Source organism: Camarhynchus parvulus, chromosome 4 (genome assembly GCF_901933205.1).
Source record: "Camarhynchus parvulus chromosome 4, STF_HiC, whole genome shotgun sequence".
NCBI classification, from domain to species: Eukaryota; Metazoa; Chordata; class Aves; order Passeriformes; family Thraupidae; genus Camarhynchus; species Camarhynchus parvulus.
In genome coordinates, this window is record NC_044574.1 from 31,324,423 (window position 1) to 31,342,939 (window position 18,517).

At 40.2% G+C, this 18,517-nt stretch overlaps 1 protein-coding gene across 1 annotated transcript in view; it reads left to right on the forward strand.

Annotated features, from left to right (window-relative positions):
• Positions 1 to 621: 621 nt before the first annotated feature.
• Positions 622 to 18,517, forward strand: part of MTNR1A (melatonin receptor 1A) — a 48,703-nt gene continuing 30,807 nt past the window's right edge. Inside the window, exon 1 of the mRNA XM_030947474.1 lies at positions 622 to 1,031. Within this exon, the coding sequence (XP_030803334.1) occupies positions 839 to 1,031 (193 nt within the window). The 5' untranslated portion in view covers positions 622 to 838. The remainder of the gene's footprint in view (positions 1,032 to 18,517) is intronic.

The window sequence follows — 18,517 nt, forward strand, 5'->3', positions numbered from 1 at the left end:
GCAGGGGAGGAAGGAGGGGGGGCCGCCGAGGCGGTGCGTGTCCCCCCCGCCGCCCCCTCGCTGCGGCAGCACGTGGTGCTCCCGGGACGCGGGTCCTCAGACGCCCCCCCTGCCCAGCCAGCCAGTCTCCTTCGCGAGGAGCTTTTTATAGCAGCCCCGACCCGCTCCCCGATGGGAGGTTTCTCACCGCGCTCACGTTACCGTGCGGGTGCGATGTTAAATAAAGGAGGGGGAGGAGGGGAGGGGAGTTCGGCGGACGCCTAATTAAGAGCCGGCGTTAACCAGGAGGGCTAAAAATAGCGCCGAGCGCCGCAAACCACCCAACCGCAGACAGCAAGCCCCGTCGATCCCTGCCGCGCCTCCGCCAGTGAATGGAGCGGCCGGCGCTGAATGGAGCGGCCGGGAGCATGAATGGGGAAGCGGAGCGCGCCGTGAATGGGGCGGCGCGGCCGCCGCCGGGGGGCGCTGTGGCGCCGCGCGGCAGCAGCTGGAGCCCCGGCCGCGCACGTGCCGGCGCGGGGGCGGCTCGGTGTCACCTGGCGGCAGCGGTGGCGGCGGGCGGGGCGGCGGCGCGGGCGGGCTATAAAAGTGTCCCGCCGCGGCACATGCACACTTCGGGGAAACTTCCTGCCTGGAGTGGCGGCGCCGGCCGCCATGGGAGGTGCGTCCGCTCCCGCCTGCCCCGCTCCGCCCTAGGGCGGGTAGCCCCGCGGCGCAGGGCGGCCGCCACCGCGACCCCCGCCCCGACCTGACCTGCCCCGCTCCCGCCGGAGGCAGCGCGGGCCGGCGCGCCCGCCCCGCCGGTACCGGGTACTGCCCTGGGAGGTTCGGCGGCAGGATGAGAGTGAACGAGAGCGAGCTGAACAGCTCCGTCCTCCCGCGGGACCCGCCGGCCGAGGGCGCCCCGCGCCGCCAGCCCTGGGTGACCTCCACTTTGGCCGCCATCCTCATCTTCACCATCGCGGTGGACCTGCTGGGCAACCTCTTGGTCATCCTCTCCGTCTACCGCAACAAGAAGCTGCGGAACGCGGGTAAGGGGCGGCGGGGAGGCCCGGGGGCGCCGCCCGGGCTGGGGCGGGTGGGGGTCCCGTGGCCCCGGGGCGCAGCGCCGCGGCCGCCTCGTCTGCCGGCGAAAGTTTCCCCGAGCGCGGAACTCCGGGGTTGGGCTCTTTGTCTCCATCCCCAGCTGGCGGTTACAGGCTGTGACAGATGCCAAGAGCTCCGTCTTTCCTGCCGAGTCGGTAATCGAGCGGGAAAGGGTATTTTTAGCTCCCGCCACTGAATCCTGGTGCTATTTTTAGCTCTCGGCAGTTCCCACCTAGCAGAAGAGAATGGCAAGTAAGTCGTATTTAAGAATGAAATTTAGACACGGTACCGGGGATGCTGCCTTGGCATACAGTGTGTATCTGTGCATGCTGGATGCTATTCTTCTGATTGATTTTCTTTGAGTTACAGAAATGTCTTCAGTAACAAATTCTATGGTTGGAGCTTCAAATCAAGCGAATACGAAGTTATAAACATTGCAGGATTCAGACAATTCCCTCCCCCCACCTTTGTTCGCCTCCTACTTGCTGTCTAGGTCTTTGGGGAATGGAAAACATCTAACAGAAAACAGCTTTAGGCACTTTTAGAAAAAAATCAGTCTCTAATTTTGACAGGATAGAATCTGTGCTGGTCTATTGAGTAAATCCCTCTTAGTTCATGGATTATTGGTCAGACAGGCAGGAACTTCTTCAGATTCATTCTGCTTTATCATGTCAGACCAGCTGCTGCGCACGTGTACCAAATCTGTGCACTCCAAACCCTATGCATTTTTCATTGAAAAAAATACAGGAGCATGGGAAGAGAGCTGTACTGGTAATGAAAGCAGAATTTCACTCCATGACAACTGAGAAGCTGCTTTTATTTTTTTCACAACTGGGTTGTCAAGGTCTCCATTACTACTGCACTAAGTTCATTAGTTAGTGGTTTAAAATTCATCTGAAGGGGAACTTGAGCCTGGGCTTTGAGCTAGCCTAAGAAAGGTATCTAGTACTGGACTCTGGCAAACAGTGGCATGCTTGTCCTTCTGAGGTTAATTCAGGTAATTCTAGCAGATTGTCTGCTTCAGTTTCATTCAGCCACAGTGGAATGCCACACACAAGATCAAAATTAAGAGCAGCAGATATTAATTTTTTTCCTCCCTACAACTGCCACTGATGTAAATTCTGAAAGCTCTGTTATCTTCCTGCTTTCATTGGCAGAATTTTCATTCAGTGGAGCTGGCAGGGTAACACGTGCCTGTAATTGAGAGGAGGCTCCAACTCCACAAGTCCAAGTGAGCACTTGACTACCCTTGTTCCCTGGAATACTTTTAGATGGAGGGAGAAAGGGTTGACACAGGCATGTTACTTGGGCTGCTCTAGGGGAATGGGTGATATTCTCCACCTCCTTAATTAATAAATCTATGCATTAGCACTTCTGCAGGTAGTTTGCAATATGAACAAGTCTGAAATAAACATGGTGTCTTTTTTCTGGAGACATAACTGAATCCTTGGGCTCTGTGTGTGTGCATATCTCTGCTGTAGATATCATGTAATCCCTCCCGAATCTTGACACGTGCTCACTCTTACTGCATTTCTTGTTCTTGCCTTTTCTGTCATAGTGACTGTTAAGAACTGCAATAAACTGGCAACAGCTAGGAGAGTAGAGCATTCTTCTGAACATAAATTGTTTGAGACTGGAACATGAACTAGATACTTCTTGACCCTCTGAAACTAAGGATTAATTAAAACAAGTACATACTCGGTACAATGTGGTGAATAGTTTATAGTCTTGATTTAGGAGAAAAATAGGAGCAAGCTTTTACAGTGCTTAAGTTTGAGGGTTTTTTTCTTTAAAATATGGGGGGATTTAGTAAACGGATTAAAGGAATCTTTGGAAATAACACAAGTTTTAAAAAGGTGTTGTAAGCGTTCTTGACTAATCCTGCAAAAATCTGTGCTTGGGAATAACTTTATTTATTCCACCATTTAATTGGGCCTTCAATTAGGACTTACTCAGGCAAATAAATTTGTAACAGGGAGTAAGTACTTAGAAGACCCTGGCCTAATATTGGTAAGTTTGAAGACTAAAGTCTCCCAAGTCTTGTTTTTCCTAATTCAGATTATTCAGGAAGAGATTACACTGAAAGCAAACTGATTTATCCATACAACTAATTTGTAACTTGGTAATGCCAAAGACAGTTACGACTTTTTACAGAAATGTAATAAGAAAGAAACTTCTACTTTTGCAACAACTTATATTAATTAAGTCTTGCTGGCACATTTATTGAGGAAAAAGGACACAGGATGAAAATTCCACTGGAAAAAGGTCAGGGAGGAACAGAAGATACCTCCTGAAGAAAATGTATCTCACTGAAGATTTTCTTCCCTCTTTGCAAGAGAGGACTAACAGAAATAAGGAGTATTTAACCCTTTCACAAAAAGGTGGATTTGGTGGGGGAAAACATCTTTCATCTCTGTCCTACTCTCTATTATATACATATGTATTGGAAGATACTACAAATTGAACCTGTGGACTTACAATTTAAAAAGTGCATTGGGGAATAGTAGGAAGGCCTAGAAAAACCTTCTCAACAAGTGGTGTAACCTTCCTGACAGTCAGAAGGTTAGTAAAAGACACTGATCAAAGCAGAGAAGTCAGTAACTCAAAGAAGTTTGTCTCAGCAAGCGAGGAGTGTCTGATACTACAGACTCCTTCATAGGCACAAGCATGGCTTCAATAGATGCTCTTCTAGACACAGAAGCTGATGATGCAACTGGTAGGATCCTCTTTTATTTAATGTACTTGACTTGTAATAAGTTTCATAGTTCTGGTCTGTTATTTCTTTTATGGTGGCTTGTAATCCAAGAGGTGCCTGACACCAATTCAGTCCTGATTGGAACAGCTGCAATTTAAAGCTGACCTACACAAAGACTGAATTTGGTTTATGATATCTGTAATCTTTTAAATTTGAAACAAAGTTCAAGGGAAACATTCAAGGCATAAGGATTTTAATGACCATATCTTGGTAGCGTATTCATGCAGCATGAACTTTAAACTGGTGTGCCTTTTTTAACAGCCAATTTTCAAAAAGAATGGGAACAGATCATTTTAAAAAGAAGTTTTGTGTAAATCCTTGTCTCATTTACCCTTAAAAATATTCATAGATCAGAAATAAGGTCATTCAACAGATCCATCCTGGGAAGATGCAATAACTAGCCTTAGGGAAGGTGTATTTAAAAACTGTTGGTACTTTTAACGAGTGGAATTTTTACTTGAAACTGTCAACGTCAAATCAGAGCATCTCAGAAAACTGAGGAGATCATTTAAGTGATCCATGTAATACTACAGACAAATTTGTTGATTGCTGGTATCCTTATGCCTTTGTTGTTACCCACACCAAGAAAAACAATGCATCAAGAACAAGGTGAGGGAGCAGTTTAAAGTCTTTGACTATGGAGATTAGTTTTCTGTTAGTGACATTAAGATGTCAACACACGCCTGTTCTTTTGATGACAGGTGGATTTGGGTATTCAGTGATTGCAGGACTGGACCATCCTTAAAGTCAGTGAAGGAAGTTTTCTTGAATGGTATTACACCTCTTGCTCTTCTTTCTCTTCCTTTTGAAACTGTTCTCTTGGCCTGGGGGCTTTTTTTCTGAGTGTTTCGTGTGCTGAGGTCCAAAGGTTCCCTGGCTGCTCCCTCCAGTGGAATCCAGTGTGGGAAGGGAGGCCCAGCAGCCTCAGCCTTGCTCCTGTGTGCCTGTCCTGTCTGCTAACACTTGGCATGGGTCGGGATAATCCAGGGACTGGTGCCAAGCTGGTAACTAGCACCTACTAAATCAGGGCAGAAAGCTGCTTCTCACTGATCTCTGTTCTGTGCTAGGTGTAGTTGGGTTTTTGTACATTTTTCTAGTTTTTCTTGTCCTTGGCCCAAACGTTTTGTTGCTAAAACTTTGTTAGTAGTGAAGAAGGCATAGAGGAAGTCGGACATTGCTGAGGCCCCGGGGCCCTGGGCAGCAAGATACAGTTAATTTCACTAGGACTGCACACATGCTTAAACTTATCTATGTGTGGTAACTACTTTTCTGAATGAGATGGCAATGACAAAGGGAAAAAACCCCAATGTTTGCATGCTCAGTCTGCCTCACCTGCTTTAGATCCCAAGAGTTCTGTGAAGACAGCTCTGTGAGTGCTCAAAAGAATACAATGAACTCAAGGGTAATATTGAGTAAGGGTAATCTCTCTAAAATCTCTTCAGATCAGTGAAGTCACTCTTGAAAGAACTAACTAACACAGCTACTTAGGATTTTTTTTTCATTCTTTGCTAAATACTGCAACCATTGCAGAATTAGGGTTGGGAATCTATCAGTAAGAATTTGATTTTGGAGGCTTTTCAAACTAGCCCTGGATTTTGATTCAAGCAGTGTAAGAATCTAGTTGAAGAGTGCTTCTCTCTTAATGTATTTTCTAGAATAAAAGTTTTTAAAATAAGGATGGAGCTATCTTTTGATAACCAGATTGGAGATATCATCAGCCTTTTCAGAAAAATGTTGTTCTTGATGATGTTTTGTTTTTTAGTTTTAAAATTATAATATTAAATACTCTAGTAAAGATTGTTTTATCTAATAAATGAAAATCCTTTTGTGAATTGAGACTAATGAAATCCTTCTTTTTGTCACAGGTAAACCTTGGACTTCATTTTGTGCCCTGAGAGACTATGGGTAGCCCGACAAATCCGTGACTCAAGGAAGAGAGCTTAGAAGATCAAGTTATAGCAAAAATTCAGGGTTCTGATAGAAACTGAGATGTTGATGGCAGTGAACATTATTTCAGAAATTAATAACTTCCAGTATTAAAAATGGTAAGCTGTTTGGGAGAAGGGAAAATGTCTAGAGGAGATGCTGAATTTTGCCAATTGTTGAACAGAAGTGAGCATAAAAATACAGTTTCAATAAAGTTGTTCCTCAGACTGGTTTTGATTGAATAATTTACTGAATCAAAAGTTTGCTTCAAAGGCTTTTTAAAATAGTGCTGTGCTGTTAGTGACCCAAAGGTAGAGGTGAGTATTCCAAATAATTAATAATTTATTCTTACTAATGTGTCTGTCAAGCTCAGGTATTTATTCTTTTTGCAAGATTCTGTATTTTAAAGTTTTTAGAGACGTTGCTTTTTCTAGTGTAGCTGCTGCCAGTGGGCAGTGATACTCATATGCTCTACTATTTGCTGTCTCTTTTAGGTTATTTTTGAGGAATTTTTCCTTTTCTCATAAAGTTTTTTTTTATCTTTAGTTTTTTCATTAGCAATATCCAATTTCTTCTGCTCTTCTCTTTCCTATTTCTTTTCATGCTGTCCAATTTCTTTCATAACGTAGATACTTCATGTCTTTCCAGCAGTCAGACATCAGCAAGTCTAGGTTAGTGACAGAAAATGCTACCAAGAGAAGGCATCCAGCGCTGGGGTGGCAATGTCCATTCTGTTTCTCTGGTCAGGCTTGCTTTCCTGGGGCAGTAAGAACTTTGTGGTGTCAGTTCGATGCAAGGCATCACAGTTTAGTTTTGCAATGTCAATAGTTTTGCATGTTTCCACTCCTGAGAAGCAATTACAGACCTCTGTTTCAGGAGGACAGGTTTTACTTAGAATTCCTCAAGATATCAGAAAACATATTGCTAACAGCGCAAAAAATGTTTGCTTATTGAATGAACAAATGAACGTGTTTAATGTGCATAGTTAAATAATGCTTGGGACTATAATACAAACGCTGCTACTAAACAAATCCAAAGTTTTTTCCAAATCTAGCCCTCCTAAAATCACAGGTAGACAGGTGGGATAATCAAGATTTCAAGCAGAACAGAGAATGAAAGTAATCAACAAAGCTGTTTACAACATTTAGATAGTAACTTCTGTAGCTTTGTGGTGGTCACTGACCAGTATGTGTAAAAAGTTTCTTGTTCTATAGGTTTTTTTAATGAGGAGGCAGACTTCCCTTCCTTGAAGAAGCACTTAACACCAGCAGTAAAAATTTTCAGCTCGTTCTTTTCATTTTATAAATTTCCTAACACAGTACCAGGTTGTATAGTTAGATATGCTTTTTGAAGAATAGGTATAAGACTACTGGTCTTCATAAAAATCCAGGTCTTGATTATATCAGAGAATCCTGTGCTTGAGTTGGGAGTTTGAATTTGGTTGTTTGGGTTTTGGTCAGGATGATGGGTTGGGTTTCCTTGGTGGTGGAAGACTCATCTTTTCCATTGCAAGAATTCCACTAAAGTCCTTCAGTGCTTCATTTGGACTCTCTATCCTTCCTGAGAACCCCTGTTCTTGAAAATGAGAGACAATAGAAGCAGCCAATTTTAGACACTTATATGCATGACCAAGCGCTGAAATGTTCTAGTCAAACACAGACTAAGCAGCTGGAAAGGTTTATGGATGTTGTCAGATTAATTATATTTTCAGTTAACACCTTTAAACTGACTGTTGAGCTACCTTTATTGGGAAAGTTGGACTGGATCTATACTTTTTTCATTTAGGCCTATAGAAACCCCATTCAGCATGATGTGTACATGGTATTCTGCCCATGGTGCTGAAGTATAAGGTCTGTTTATGTCATATCACCATGGGGTTGTTTGTTTGTTTGTTTGTTTGGGGCTGGGTTTTGGCTGCAGATGCAAGGTTAGCAAAATTGATTTGTATTCAGGGAGAGGTCACCAAGCAGAGGTGGTTTGCCCCTGTGCTGACAGAGGTCAGCTCCATGCTTGGTTTTGAGGTCAATGTGACTTCTTTTTTAGTCAGCTGTTTCAGCTGCACCAAGTAAAAGCCTATTGGGGTTATGGTGCAGCTGCCAGAACTTTGTTACTCAGCCAGGCAAAGTGGCCAGCTCTGTGGAGATGAACCAAAGTGGTGAATGGGCATGAGTACAAGGATCAGCTTTGAAAATTGGTATCCAGTCACACCATGCAGAAGTTCCACCAAGTCTTTGCATTCTAGGAAAAAAATTATGAATATTCTTTTTCCCCAGCAGTGACTACAGGTTTCATTTTATTTCTTTTTTCCAGAATGACTGATAAGCAGTTTTCTACTCCTTAGTTTAACTTGATTTTTAAGGATGTCTTCATCTCTTTGTCTGTATTTGGGAGACATTTTTCATTTTCACAGGTGAAAGAGTCTAGTACAGCTAGGGTGTGACATTTTTATTAGGAATACTTTGAAAATATGGGACTTGCATATTATGAAGAATCAAAGTTTGCATTAATGCAAATTAATCATTTACTTCAGTTGCATTTTTCTTTTAATTTGGCTGAAGAATTCATGGTCTTTATTTAGAGTTAGGGCATATTAATGTAAAATACACAATCTTAATTATAGTAATTATTTACATTAAAGATGTCTCCAGATTATCTCTGATAATGTAATGCTGAGGTCTCCCTTCTGTAATTTGGGTATTGCAATGTGCATCAACTAACATGCAGGTTCACATAATATTAATCTACTTTATAAAACCTAAGTTCTTCCCCACATTACCGTTATTCCATATGACATCTCTGAACCTTCCCTGAATCTGTCACTGAATTAGCTCTCACTTGGAACACAGGTTTGAATGGGACCTTTTCAGTCATCAAATACAACTTTCAGGTGTTGTCGGTGTTCATAGAAATCTTTTTGGAATCAACTTGCCCCAACTGAAAGATGGCTTAGTGAGGTTTTGGATGCTGCATGAAGTGTTCAAGGCCAGGTTCAATGATGCTTTGAGCAACCTGGTGTAGTGGAAAGTGTCCCTGCCTGCCCATAGCAGGGGTTTGGAACTCAATGATCTTTAAGGTCCCTTTCAACCCAACCCATTCTATGATTCTCATTGCCTGAATGTATTTTCTGTCAGTTTATATGCTTTTGCTGTTGGTACCAATATTACAGCATTAGCATTAATTATTACATTATTACAGCATTAATAGTATTGCTATTCCTGTAATGAGAATAAAAGTATCACCTCTTGGCTGTTGCTTTGCTAGTCAAAGGAAGGTTGATACCACATTCTGTTAGTCCTTCTACAAAATCACCTTTCCCCTTTGAAAGGAAGCACCATCTCCAGAAGTATGCCTGATCTCTGGAAATAACTTCCCTAGAAGTGAAATACTGGTTTTACTGAAATCAATAGCAAATCTCCTACCAAAGTCAGTGCCTGTCTGACTTCACTTTTTATCTCTGCAATACTTGCCAGTGAGTAAGAAGGCTGATGTACTGCTCAAAACCCTAAACCATAAGTCTGGTAAGCAGAGAAGCCTTCCATAAGTCTGGAGTTGGAATAGGATTTTTGTTGGATCACGGATAGTGTTGTAATAAAGTTGAATACAGGTAAGGGTCATTAGTGCCTGACCTATATGTCCTGAGGTGGGTGCATTGTAGTAAGCCACTTACAATTTCATGTACAGTAGGTATGCAAGCTATTAAATCTGGAAATTGATGCTTCAAGAACACACTTGGGAATAAAGAAAACACAAGAGACCACCAATGATGGCTACTTTGTAGGGTTACAAATGGGAGTTATTAATTAGGAGAAAGACAGTTTTACTTGTACTAGAGTCGTCTGGTCAGATCACACAAGTATATTCTTGATATATTTGTCCTTTTCTACTATCTAGGAACTTGTTGTTTATTACATTCATTAATCAGAGTAAATTGGGGGTTTGCTGCTGTAGGCTAACTGTATAGATGGGTGTTTCTGTTGTGAATCATATCATCATATGTGTATGATGTTCCTTTGGAAATTTCTCAGTCTGGCTGTCTGTGGCCACTAATTTTTCAGTTGTTTTTTTCCTTTGTCTGAAGAACTGTACTGTTGAGAATCTCTTCAGTGCTTATAAACCCATGTTATTCTCCGTTCCTGATGAGGTAACACATTCCAACATCTGTCACTAAGGATTTTCATGGCATTGGCTGTGTCTTGTCTTGGGTATGTACAGAACCACATTTATATTAAAGCACATGTAAATCCTACTGATTTTTACCATGTTGCAGAAGTTATTCAAACCAAAGGTTGTTTAATTTTGTGTAGTTTGGGTTCATGAATTTACAGATACTCATACATCCAGAAACATTTCCTCTAATTTGGTGTTTTTTGCAGAAAGACCTTTTCATTTAACCTTTTTTTTTCCTACTGCAACATCTGCTGGCACATTGTAACTCATAATTTTGTGTCTTGCTTGTGGATATACACACTCCAGAAATTAGTTCTCTCATACACAGGAGAACAATATTCAGCATTTCTGAGGGGAGGGAGGACAGTAATCTTTACTTTTGCAGCACCTAGACACAGGTGATGGCTTTAATTCTTAGGATAAATTAGAAGAATTTTGGTGGTTTTTAATTCATGGTTATTGAGACAGCTTCCCATGGGAATTTTTGTATTCATGAGTGTCATGTGCACATAATCTTCATTGGCCAAGGTCATTCTAACTGTTCTGAATGCAAACTTTCAGGACTACAGAGTTAACAAAGTAATCCTCGTCAAGCTCAGTAAAAGAGCTTTTCATCTCCTCTGTATACTGGTAAGTATGGAGAAAACAGCAATTTGTGTCTTAGCATATATTAAATATCTAATGTAGAACTCAAAATGCAGTCAGATTTTCTTGCTCTTGCAGCAAAGGTTTTTGAACAATTTTTTGGCAAATAATTGGGCATTTTGTTTTCACTTACAAGTCTGTGTACATACTGTTGTTTTTTGCAGCTGTTCTGATTCCTTTTTCTCTTGCCCCTTCAGTGCATCCCACTACTGCAGTGCCTGATAATGACTATGAACATTTTGTTGGTTGGTGGGAAACTGCCTTGATTTTCTTAATTTTTGTGGCACAATAATTGTCTCCTTTGCAGACAATCTCCAAAAATATTTTGTATTTACCTAACATATCCACTTCTGCATGTTCCTGTGAATTTGATGTGCTTTGCTCATCATACATTTGCACTTTTTCTTTGGATGATCCATACCCATTGGGTATTGTGCTGAGGATGGCATGAAGATGACCACTTCTGTATTGAAGAACAACTAACAACTTCTCACTAGCTTGCTAAATTGTTTTCTGCTGGATTTTTTGTTTTCCTTTGGTTTTTTCCCCCCTAGATTTTTCCACTGAGTGTGGATATTAGGTTTTTTTCTGAAAGGCTCTTATTTTAGAGTTGTTGTTGACTCTGATCTCTCCCTCATGGTCCCCTTTACACGTTCTGTCAAAACTGGTATTTATACACTCTGTAAAAATAGAATTCTGAGACGCTGCAGAATTCTTAGGGGCATTAGGAATACTATCATTTTAAATGCAGTGCTGCTTTTGTAATTATTCCTGGTAAGAATTTCTAATGCATAATTTGTGACTATCTAGAGGAGATTATACAGTTGTGCAAAGCTTGCACTTGTACCTTGTTAATACCACTTGTAGCTGTTCTTATCTGCAACATGACCTAAAGCTGTGGCTGAATCTTACAAATGGGGACATGCAGAAGTATGAATGGAAAAAATTGAGGCATACAAGATAAGTTTAAGCAACCTAGTGGGCGTAGAATTTGCAGTCAGCTTGTTACTGGTGCTTGTTTTCTACTGGGAGGTCCCATCTGTCACAAGCGTGATGCATCTTTTCCTTCCTAGCTTTTTTCATTGCTAGTGGGTGTTTTGTTTTCCTTTTCTCAGGCTATTGCAGTGGCAGGCCTTTGCTGCCAGAGTGTTTCCTGGGGTAAAGCTGCCCGAGCATGTCTTTCTAGTGCAGACATAACTATCACCAAGGCAGTGAATTGATTTCTAAGATCTTCTGCTTATATAGGTATTCAAATACCCATATTTACTCAGAAAAATTTATTGATCAAATTCAAATTTCAGAGATTTCACCTGTTTCTGTCTTTTGGATTGCTGATCATTCATTGTGATGACTGGACAGAATATTCGCTTACTTTACTCAAAAACAACAAACTTGCTTGTCTTGCAAATAAATCTCCAAATCGTAATTTGCTTGTGGTTTTTTTTGGTCTACTCTCTTATACAGGTATTCCAGTGAAGTAAATGAGATTTTCAGTAGTGACATTGCAAGGCAGCTCCAGTATGTTTCATTTAAGCTAATACCTATTCTGAAGACATATTTACAGCATTATTTTAAGGATTTATTTTGTTGGAACATTTTAACATATTCATTTGATAAGTGCAAATGCAGTATGTGATCAAATACTTTTTAATAAAAATACAAACTATTGACTTTTTAGTGCACTGGAAATAAATGACTGTCTAATGATCATGTGTAAAGTAAAATTATTTTGTGACTTCTATATCCAGAAACTCTGAGCCTATACTGAGGAAGGAAAAGAGTCATATGAGCTGACAAATTAGGAATGCAGTGTAACTGCGAAAATTGGATTACTATGTCAGCTATAGTAGAGCACTCATTAGTCTGTAATCCTAGACCCAGCCTTCCTCTCACAGGTCTAATTATTGAGTTGGCTATTAGAAGTAAGGTTCTACTCTCTGCATGGATACCTGGATGATTGCTTGGGGCTGGAGTCTCTCTGTTTTAGCAGAAACTGCTCTCAGGATTAAAAGCCCCACACCCAGTGATACAGCTGCAGTAATTATGGTGCTCCTGGTGGACAGAAAGGGCCCTGCTGCAAACTCTCATTCTTGCAAGGTGATTCCAGTCCACAGGGTGTCTTTCAGCTAGCGGCCTCAAAATGGTGCTGCTCTTTCATGCTTTCTTTAATTTCTCTTGCTTCTGGAAAAGAGATGGGGCCCTTCAGAGTCCATAATATTTCAGGATGAGTTTTTTGCTGTTAGTGTCATTTGATAAGTATAGTTGGTAAGTATTGATATAGTTGATAAGTACCCCGACTTATTTGCCCTGAAATTAATTATTCAATTTAGTTCTTAGCTCCAACTTGGAGTTCTTCTTGGCCACCATGCAGAACAGTACATCTACTCAAGGATACCTCTACACTATCTACAAAATGGATGTGCATGGAACTAGATGCCAACATAAAAAAACCTTGTTACAAAGAGGCTTTCCAGAAGAGTTTTCACTTTTGTTCACAACATCTTGCTTCTACCAGTTTTCTGATCATCTTAGATTTCACTGTTAAAGGAATGCATTTGATTCAGTTCTTGTACTTGATCATTATCTGACAGGGATAATGAAACATTTTGTTGCTCATAAGTAAAACAAAACAGCATGTTATCCAGCATGCCCAAAAGGTCTATATAATACATACAAGTAGGCATAGTTAATTCTGTATTTTTTTCTTGCCGTTTTTTTTCTCTGCGGTGTTAAGCAGCTTTAGGTTGTTTTTCCAGCTCTTCAACAACAAATGGCAGCAGTCTCTCCAATGCTGTTATTTTTGCTCCTTAAAAAAAATCTATTGAAATCCTAGTGAAAGGGCATTAGTTGCTCTTTTCCTTAGTGTCTTTCAGAACCATCTTCCTAATCCTCTGTAGACTTCATTGACTCCATATCCATACTCAAAGTTCAGATGTGACCTTTTTCTTCCAATCTGTGTCTATATGTTGAATACTAAATTTCTGAGCACTCGCATACATGTCACCTCTGTCTTGTTCTCCCTGAGATTTTTGCTTTTAGGACTGTCCTTTTTGTTCTTCTATCTGTCATAAATATTTTTCTTTATTTGTTCCCAGCCAAAGCTTATAAATCATTACATTTCATTTGATATTCTCATCGGTCTTTCTTTATGCCGTGATTTTCAGGCTATCAGCGTAGAAAATATAAATCCATTGGCTTCTATCGCTTTTTGCAGTCCCTAGACATTTTTTTTTTCTACATGCGTTTTCTATATCAAAGCCTGTTTTGTTTTAAACTGTGACTATGTTTAGGAAACAATGACTTTAAAAATTACACTTTATCACTTCATATATTCTGCATCTATATCAAATGCCTTCAGTTTACAAATCATTGTGAAACATGAGGAATGTTCAGCTATGAAATCTTTTCTACATGTACAGATGGGCTTGATAGCATTCCAGTTAATGACTACTACTAGTAGTATCTGGAAGAAAGTACAGCAACAATGCAACTTCAGTCAAAACAATTTCCAAAGATAGAAATTTTTTAGTAAGTTAGAGAAAAATAGTTGAACAGTCTGAAATATAGCATTTAGGATTTACTGATAAGTATTTGTTGATTCTTGCTATTCAACTTTTTGTTTGGATTATGGACACCGGACAATACAGTCTGCTTGGAGTTAAGCTGTTTAAATGAGTACCTATTGCTTTGTTAATTGTTCAGAAAGATGGCTTCTTTTAGTGGATCAGCATTGCCTTCAAAATTTCATGTATTGGCACTGTTCAGAAAGGAGGGGCTATGGAGAAGAGAGTTAATAGGAATCTTGAAATTAATCTCAATGAAGTGAAGCAAATGGTAGAATAATTTTGAATTTGAAATTCCCATTTTCTAGTTTAGAGATGAGGCAGAGATTTGTGAATTTGTGTTTGGGGTAAGTCACCTGTTCTGAATATGGGAATTTGTGATTTTGTGACCCATTACTTCAAGACTTGCGGCTTTACATCGAGTGCAGACTGTTGTCCTGTGTGGGGCCAGGAGTTGGACTCAATGATCCTTGTGGGTCCCTTTCAACTCAGTATATTCTGTGATATGTCATTGCACATATTAATTTCTGAACTCTAAGTTTTGTACTCTCCCTGCTCTTTTGTTAGTGTTCTATGAGTCTGTCAGTATGCAAATAGTCTTGAGCTTCCCATACATTTTTAAACAATTTTTGTACAGCTTGTGAAATTCTGTAAATGCACCTTGTATGATGCATAAATAACTTTGAAACACTTGAATTATTCTCCAAACATCCTTTATTATGAATTCCTTTTGCTTACAAAAGTCAATTAATATGAATACTCAATGAATATGTCCAATACACCTTCAAAAATGTAATTATTAGTGTAATTAGATGATTTTTTTTATAATCATGTACTGGCACAACTGAAGTTGCACAGCTGGTTTTGGGTGAGGTGATAAAATGAAGATAAACATTAGGGGATGTTTGCTTTATTTTTTTTTCTTTGATTATTCCAAAATGTGTAATTTTGAGAGGCATCAGTTAGAAGGCAAGGCTAGGGGATTTCATGAGACCGTGATTCAGCTGATCCTTGGTTGAGCTACAGCACAGTCTTTTCAGTACATCTGTAACTAAACATTTGTTACTGGATTACAGGTACTGGATACTGTGGCCTCCCTCTAAAACATCCTAATTTCCAGCATTTTCCTATAATACCATTTAAAACTCCTGTGTCCATGTGTCTTTTTGATCTGGTATGTCATGAAGATCATTCACTAGTGATACAAGTCCATAGGTCATGGGAATTCTTTTAACTTTATGTCAGTCCTTTTAGCCATGCTGTTTATTTGACTTTTCTGCCTCATGTTGCCTATCTTCAATGAAAATAGAGTTCTTAGAAATTTTCCCTCAAATGACAGTTCAAGTAACGTCTAATATGTCCCAGAATATATTTTCTGTCACTTTTTGCATCAGTACTTAAAGCATGTGCTTTTCTTCACTGAGCTGCCCCTAAAATCTTCATTTTAGCAGGTGGAGTGTCATCTCTTCCTCTACACTTCCAGAGCTTTCCATACTGTTGAAATCAGAAACTTCACAGAAGATACTGTACTCTGCCATAAGCAGTAGACGGGCTTGAGTTGCATATCTCTCCTTGCTATTTTGCTTCTGTCAAAGAAGTTGCTGTTGTTTTAAAGTGTTTATCCAAAAAAAGCACTCTTCTGTACTTGCTGGCAAATCTACAGTGCTGCTTATTTACAGGCAGTTCTGTCTGTTTTCTCTTAAGACCAGCATGTCTGATGATCATGTTCAGAGGACTGCAGGATATCTGTGAATAGATTTACTGTAAAATCTTAGAGGTCTCCTGTAGCTTGTGAATTTTTAAACTTCTAATAAAATTGTTTATGTCCTTGTAAACAAGGTGAAATACCAGTCAATTGTGACTATGCATGTGTGAAAATTCTACTGACAGCCATGAAGTAGTCATAAAATATAGGTTTGGCATAGCTTTAAAATCACTACAAGAAAAGCTCATACTGTTTGCCACTCTAGCTATGGTCTTTGCCTCTTAAATTGCAGACTTCAGAACTTTCTGGAAAGTTTCTGTTCCTCTGATACTGATGTTTATATGTTGGTGTTAATTTTAAGGGCTAATGAGTGACTTTGACTTAGAAGTATTATCATCAGAGAGAATTAACAAGCTTTTTACATTAAAACATTAGTCTGGCTCTAGCAGCCAAATGTTCTCTCTCATAAAGGCTAAGTTAATCAGAGAAGACTCCTGAAAAATCTTGTCCCTGAAGAGGATAAGTAGCAGAGCTGATGTCACAGAGTAAACCACAAATCAAGCCACTTGCATGGCTCAAAGATTTGTTAGCACAGCTGTAAACAGAAATTTTCTAAAAAGCATTTCAGTGGTCCCTCTGTTCATAGTGCAGTGATTAAAAAAAATGAAATTCCCATGACCAGTTTAAGGGGAAAGACAAATATGGGAAGAGTCTTGTTTTCATTTCCACATGCCTTACCTACCAATTTGAAAAAGTATCTTTTAAACCAGAGGAAAAAGATGAAAGAGGCTTTTGTTTATGGCAAGAAAAATTAAATTAAATAGCAGTAGGAATAATATTACCCATTTCATGCTTTTATTTATACCGCTCATCATGGACTGAGCTTCTATGTAGAGTAAACATTGCAAAAGCACCAAAAAAAGACTTCCCTCTTAAAAGGGTTACAATTAAGCCATTATGAACTCAGTTAGTGCAATTGTTTATTATTTGAAGTCTGATCAAAGCAGGATTCCAGAATTCTCTGCTGATCATTCATTCTGGATGTGTGTCAGAGCTATAACTTGCATTACAATTGGACAAGACGTGGCAGACTGAAAGACTGTTTAGTGTTTATGTACTGTGTATATCATATACTAAGGGAAATATATCCCTATTATGTGATATCTTTTGTATTGCTCAGAGCAGCACCCCTTACAATAATAATTTCATTTATAATTAACATCTGCATAGCTCTGGCTGCACATTTTCTGCCCTCTCTGTATGTGAGAATATACCTAATGATATATTTGTCTTCAAACCTAATTTTCAGATGGACTGAGTATCTCAAACTGTTCCGATCAATTCAGTATCATATTTCATCTATTGTATGAAAATCCAGAGCCATCTGCTTCCTTGAATTTGGCTGTGTGGATTTTTTTACCTTGAACTGAGATTCTCAGTGGATCTTAATAGCTGTGGTATTGCCCGCATTTTGTTGTGTGAAAGTAGGGGGTCTGTGCCACTACAGAGTTTGGCAGTTTTCTCCTTAATCTGCTTTAAATCAAAAAACCACATTCTTAACTCCTGTTAGTTCCCTCAGCTTTAATACTGGAAGGCTGTTCTAAGGTCTCATCAGACTCTTCTCCAGGCTGAGCAGCTCCAGCTCTTTCAGTCTGCCTGCCTTGGAGGGGTGCTCCAGTCCTCTGATCAGCTTTGTGGCCCTCCTGTGGACCTGCTCCAGCAGGTCCCCATTGTTCCTACGCTGGGGACCCCAGAGCTGGATGGAGTACTCCAGGTGGGGTCTCACCAGAGCAGAGCAGAGGGACAGAATCCCCTCCCTGTCCCTGCTGGCCATGCTGCTGTGGATGCACAAGCCCAGGACATGTTTGGCTTTCCGGGCTGGGAGTGCTCATCGCTGGGTCGTGTGGAGCTTTGTGTCAACAACACCCCCAAGTAATGCTCCCCAAGTCAAAGGCATTGACACAGCAAGACTGCAGTTCAGAAAAACTGAGAGGTGGAAGGCAAGTACCAGCTTCTCTACCCTGACTTTGGAGTAGAGAAAACAGCAGGAAAGTTGGACTCACAGGAGCATTGTTGAGATAAAACTTTCCAGCTGAAGAGCGTACAGTGTACGTCCCTCCTGTACTGTTATGGGCAAGCATAGAGTTTGTGAACATCTGTAAGTATTGGAGATTTTTCTCTTTCTCTCCTTGAGATAAAAGATTTTTTGTGTTTTGGGAGCTACTGACTGGGAAATAGTTCGTTCTGTCCTCTTCAGAAAAACCTGCATAGGTAGGCAAGGCTTTACAGTTTGCTGTAAGGATTTTTTAGAAATTCAGTTCCTGCTGTCTTTCAAATATAGTCACCTCACAGAGAAATCACATTGTTTCTTTTCTTCTTTTTTTCACATGACCGTTTCTGTACAAGCGAAGAGGACAGAAGGTGGTCACTGATGGGTTGTTGTGGTTTAGTTATTTTCCAGATAGCACTCTTTTTCAGGGCAGTTCCGTTTAAACACATAAACATGTTAAGGATATTGAATGCCCCAGTCAAACAATGCTTATCCCTGAAGCTAACATATGTTGAAATGCTTTTGCAGTGCTTAGCTATGCATGTCACTACTGAAGTGTCTGGAACTGAAAGCCATTATGAAGATTTTTTAGTTTTGTTTTTCTTTTTTTCTTTCTTGTC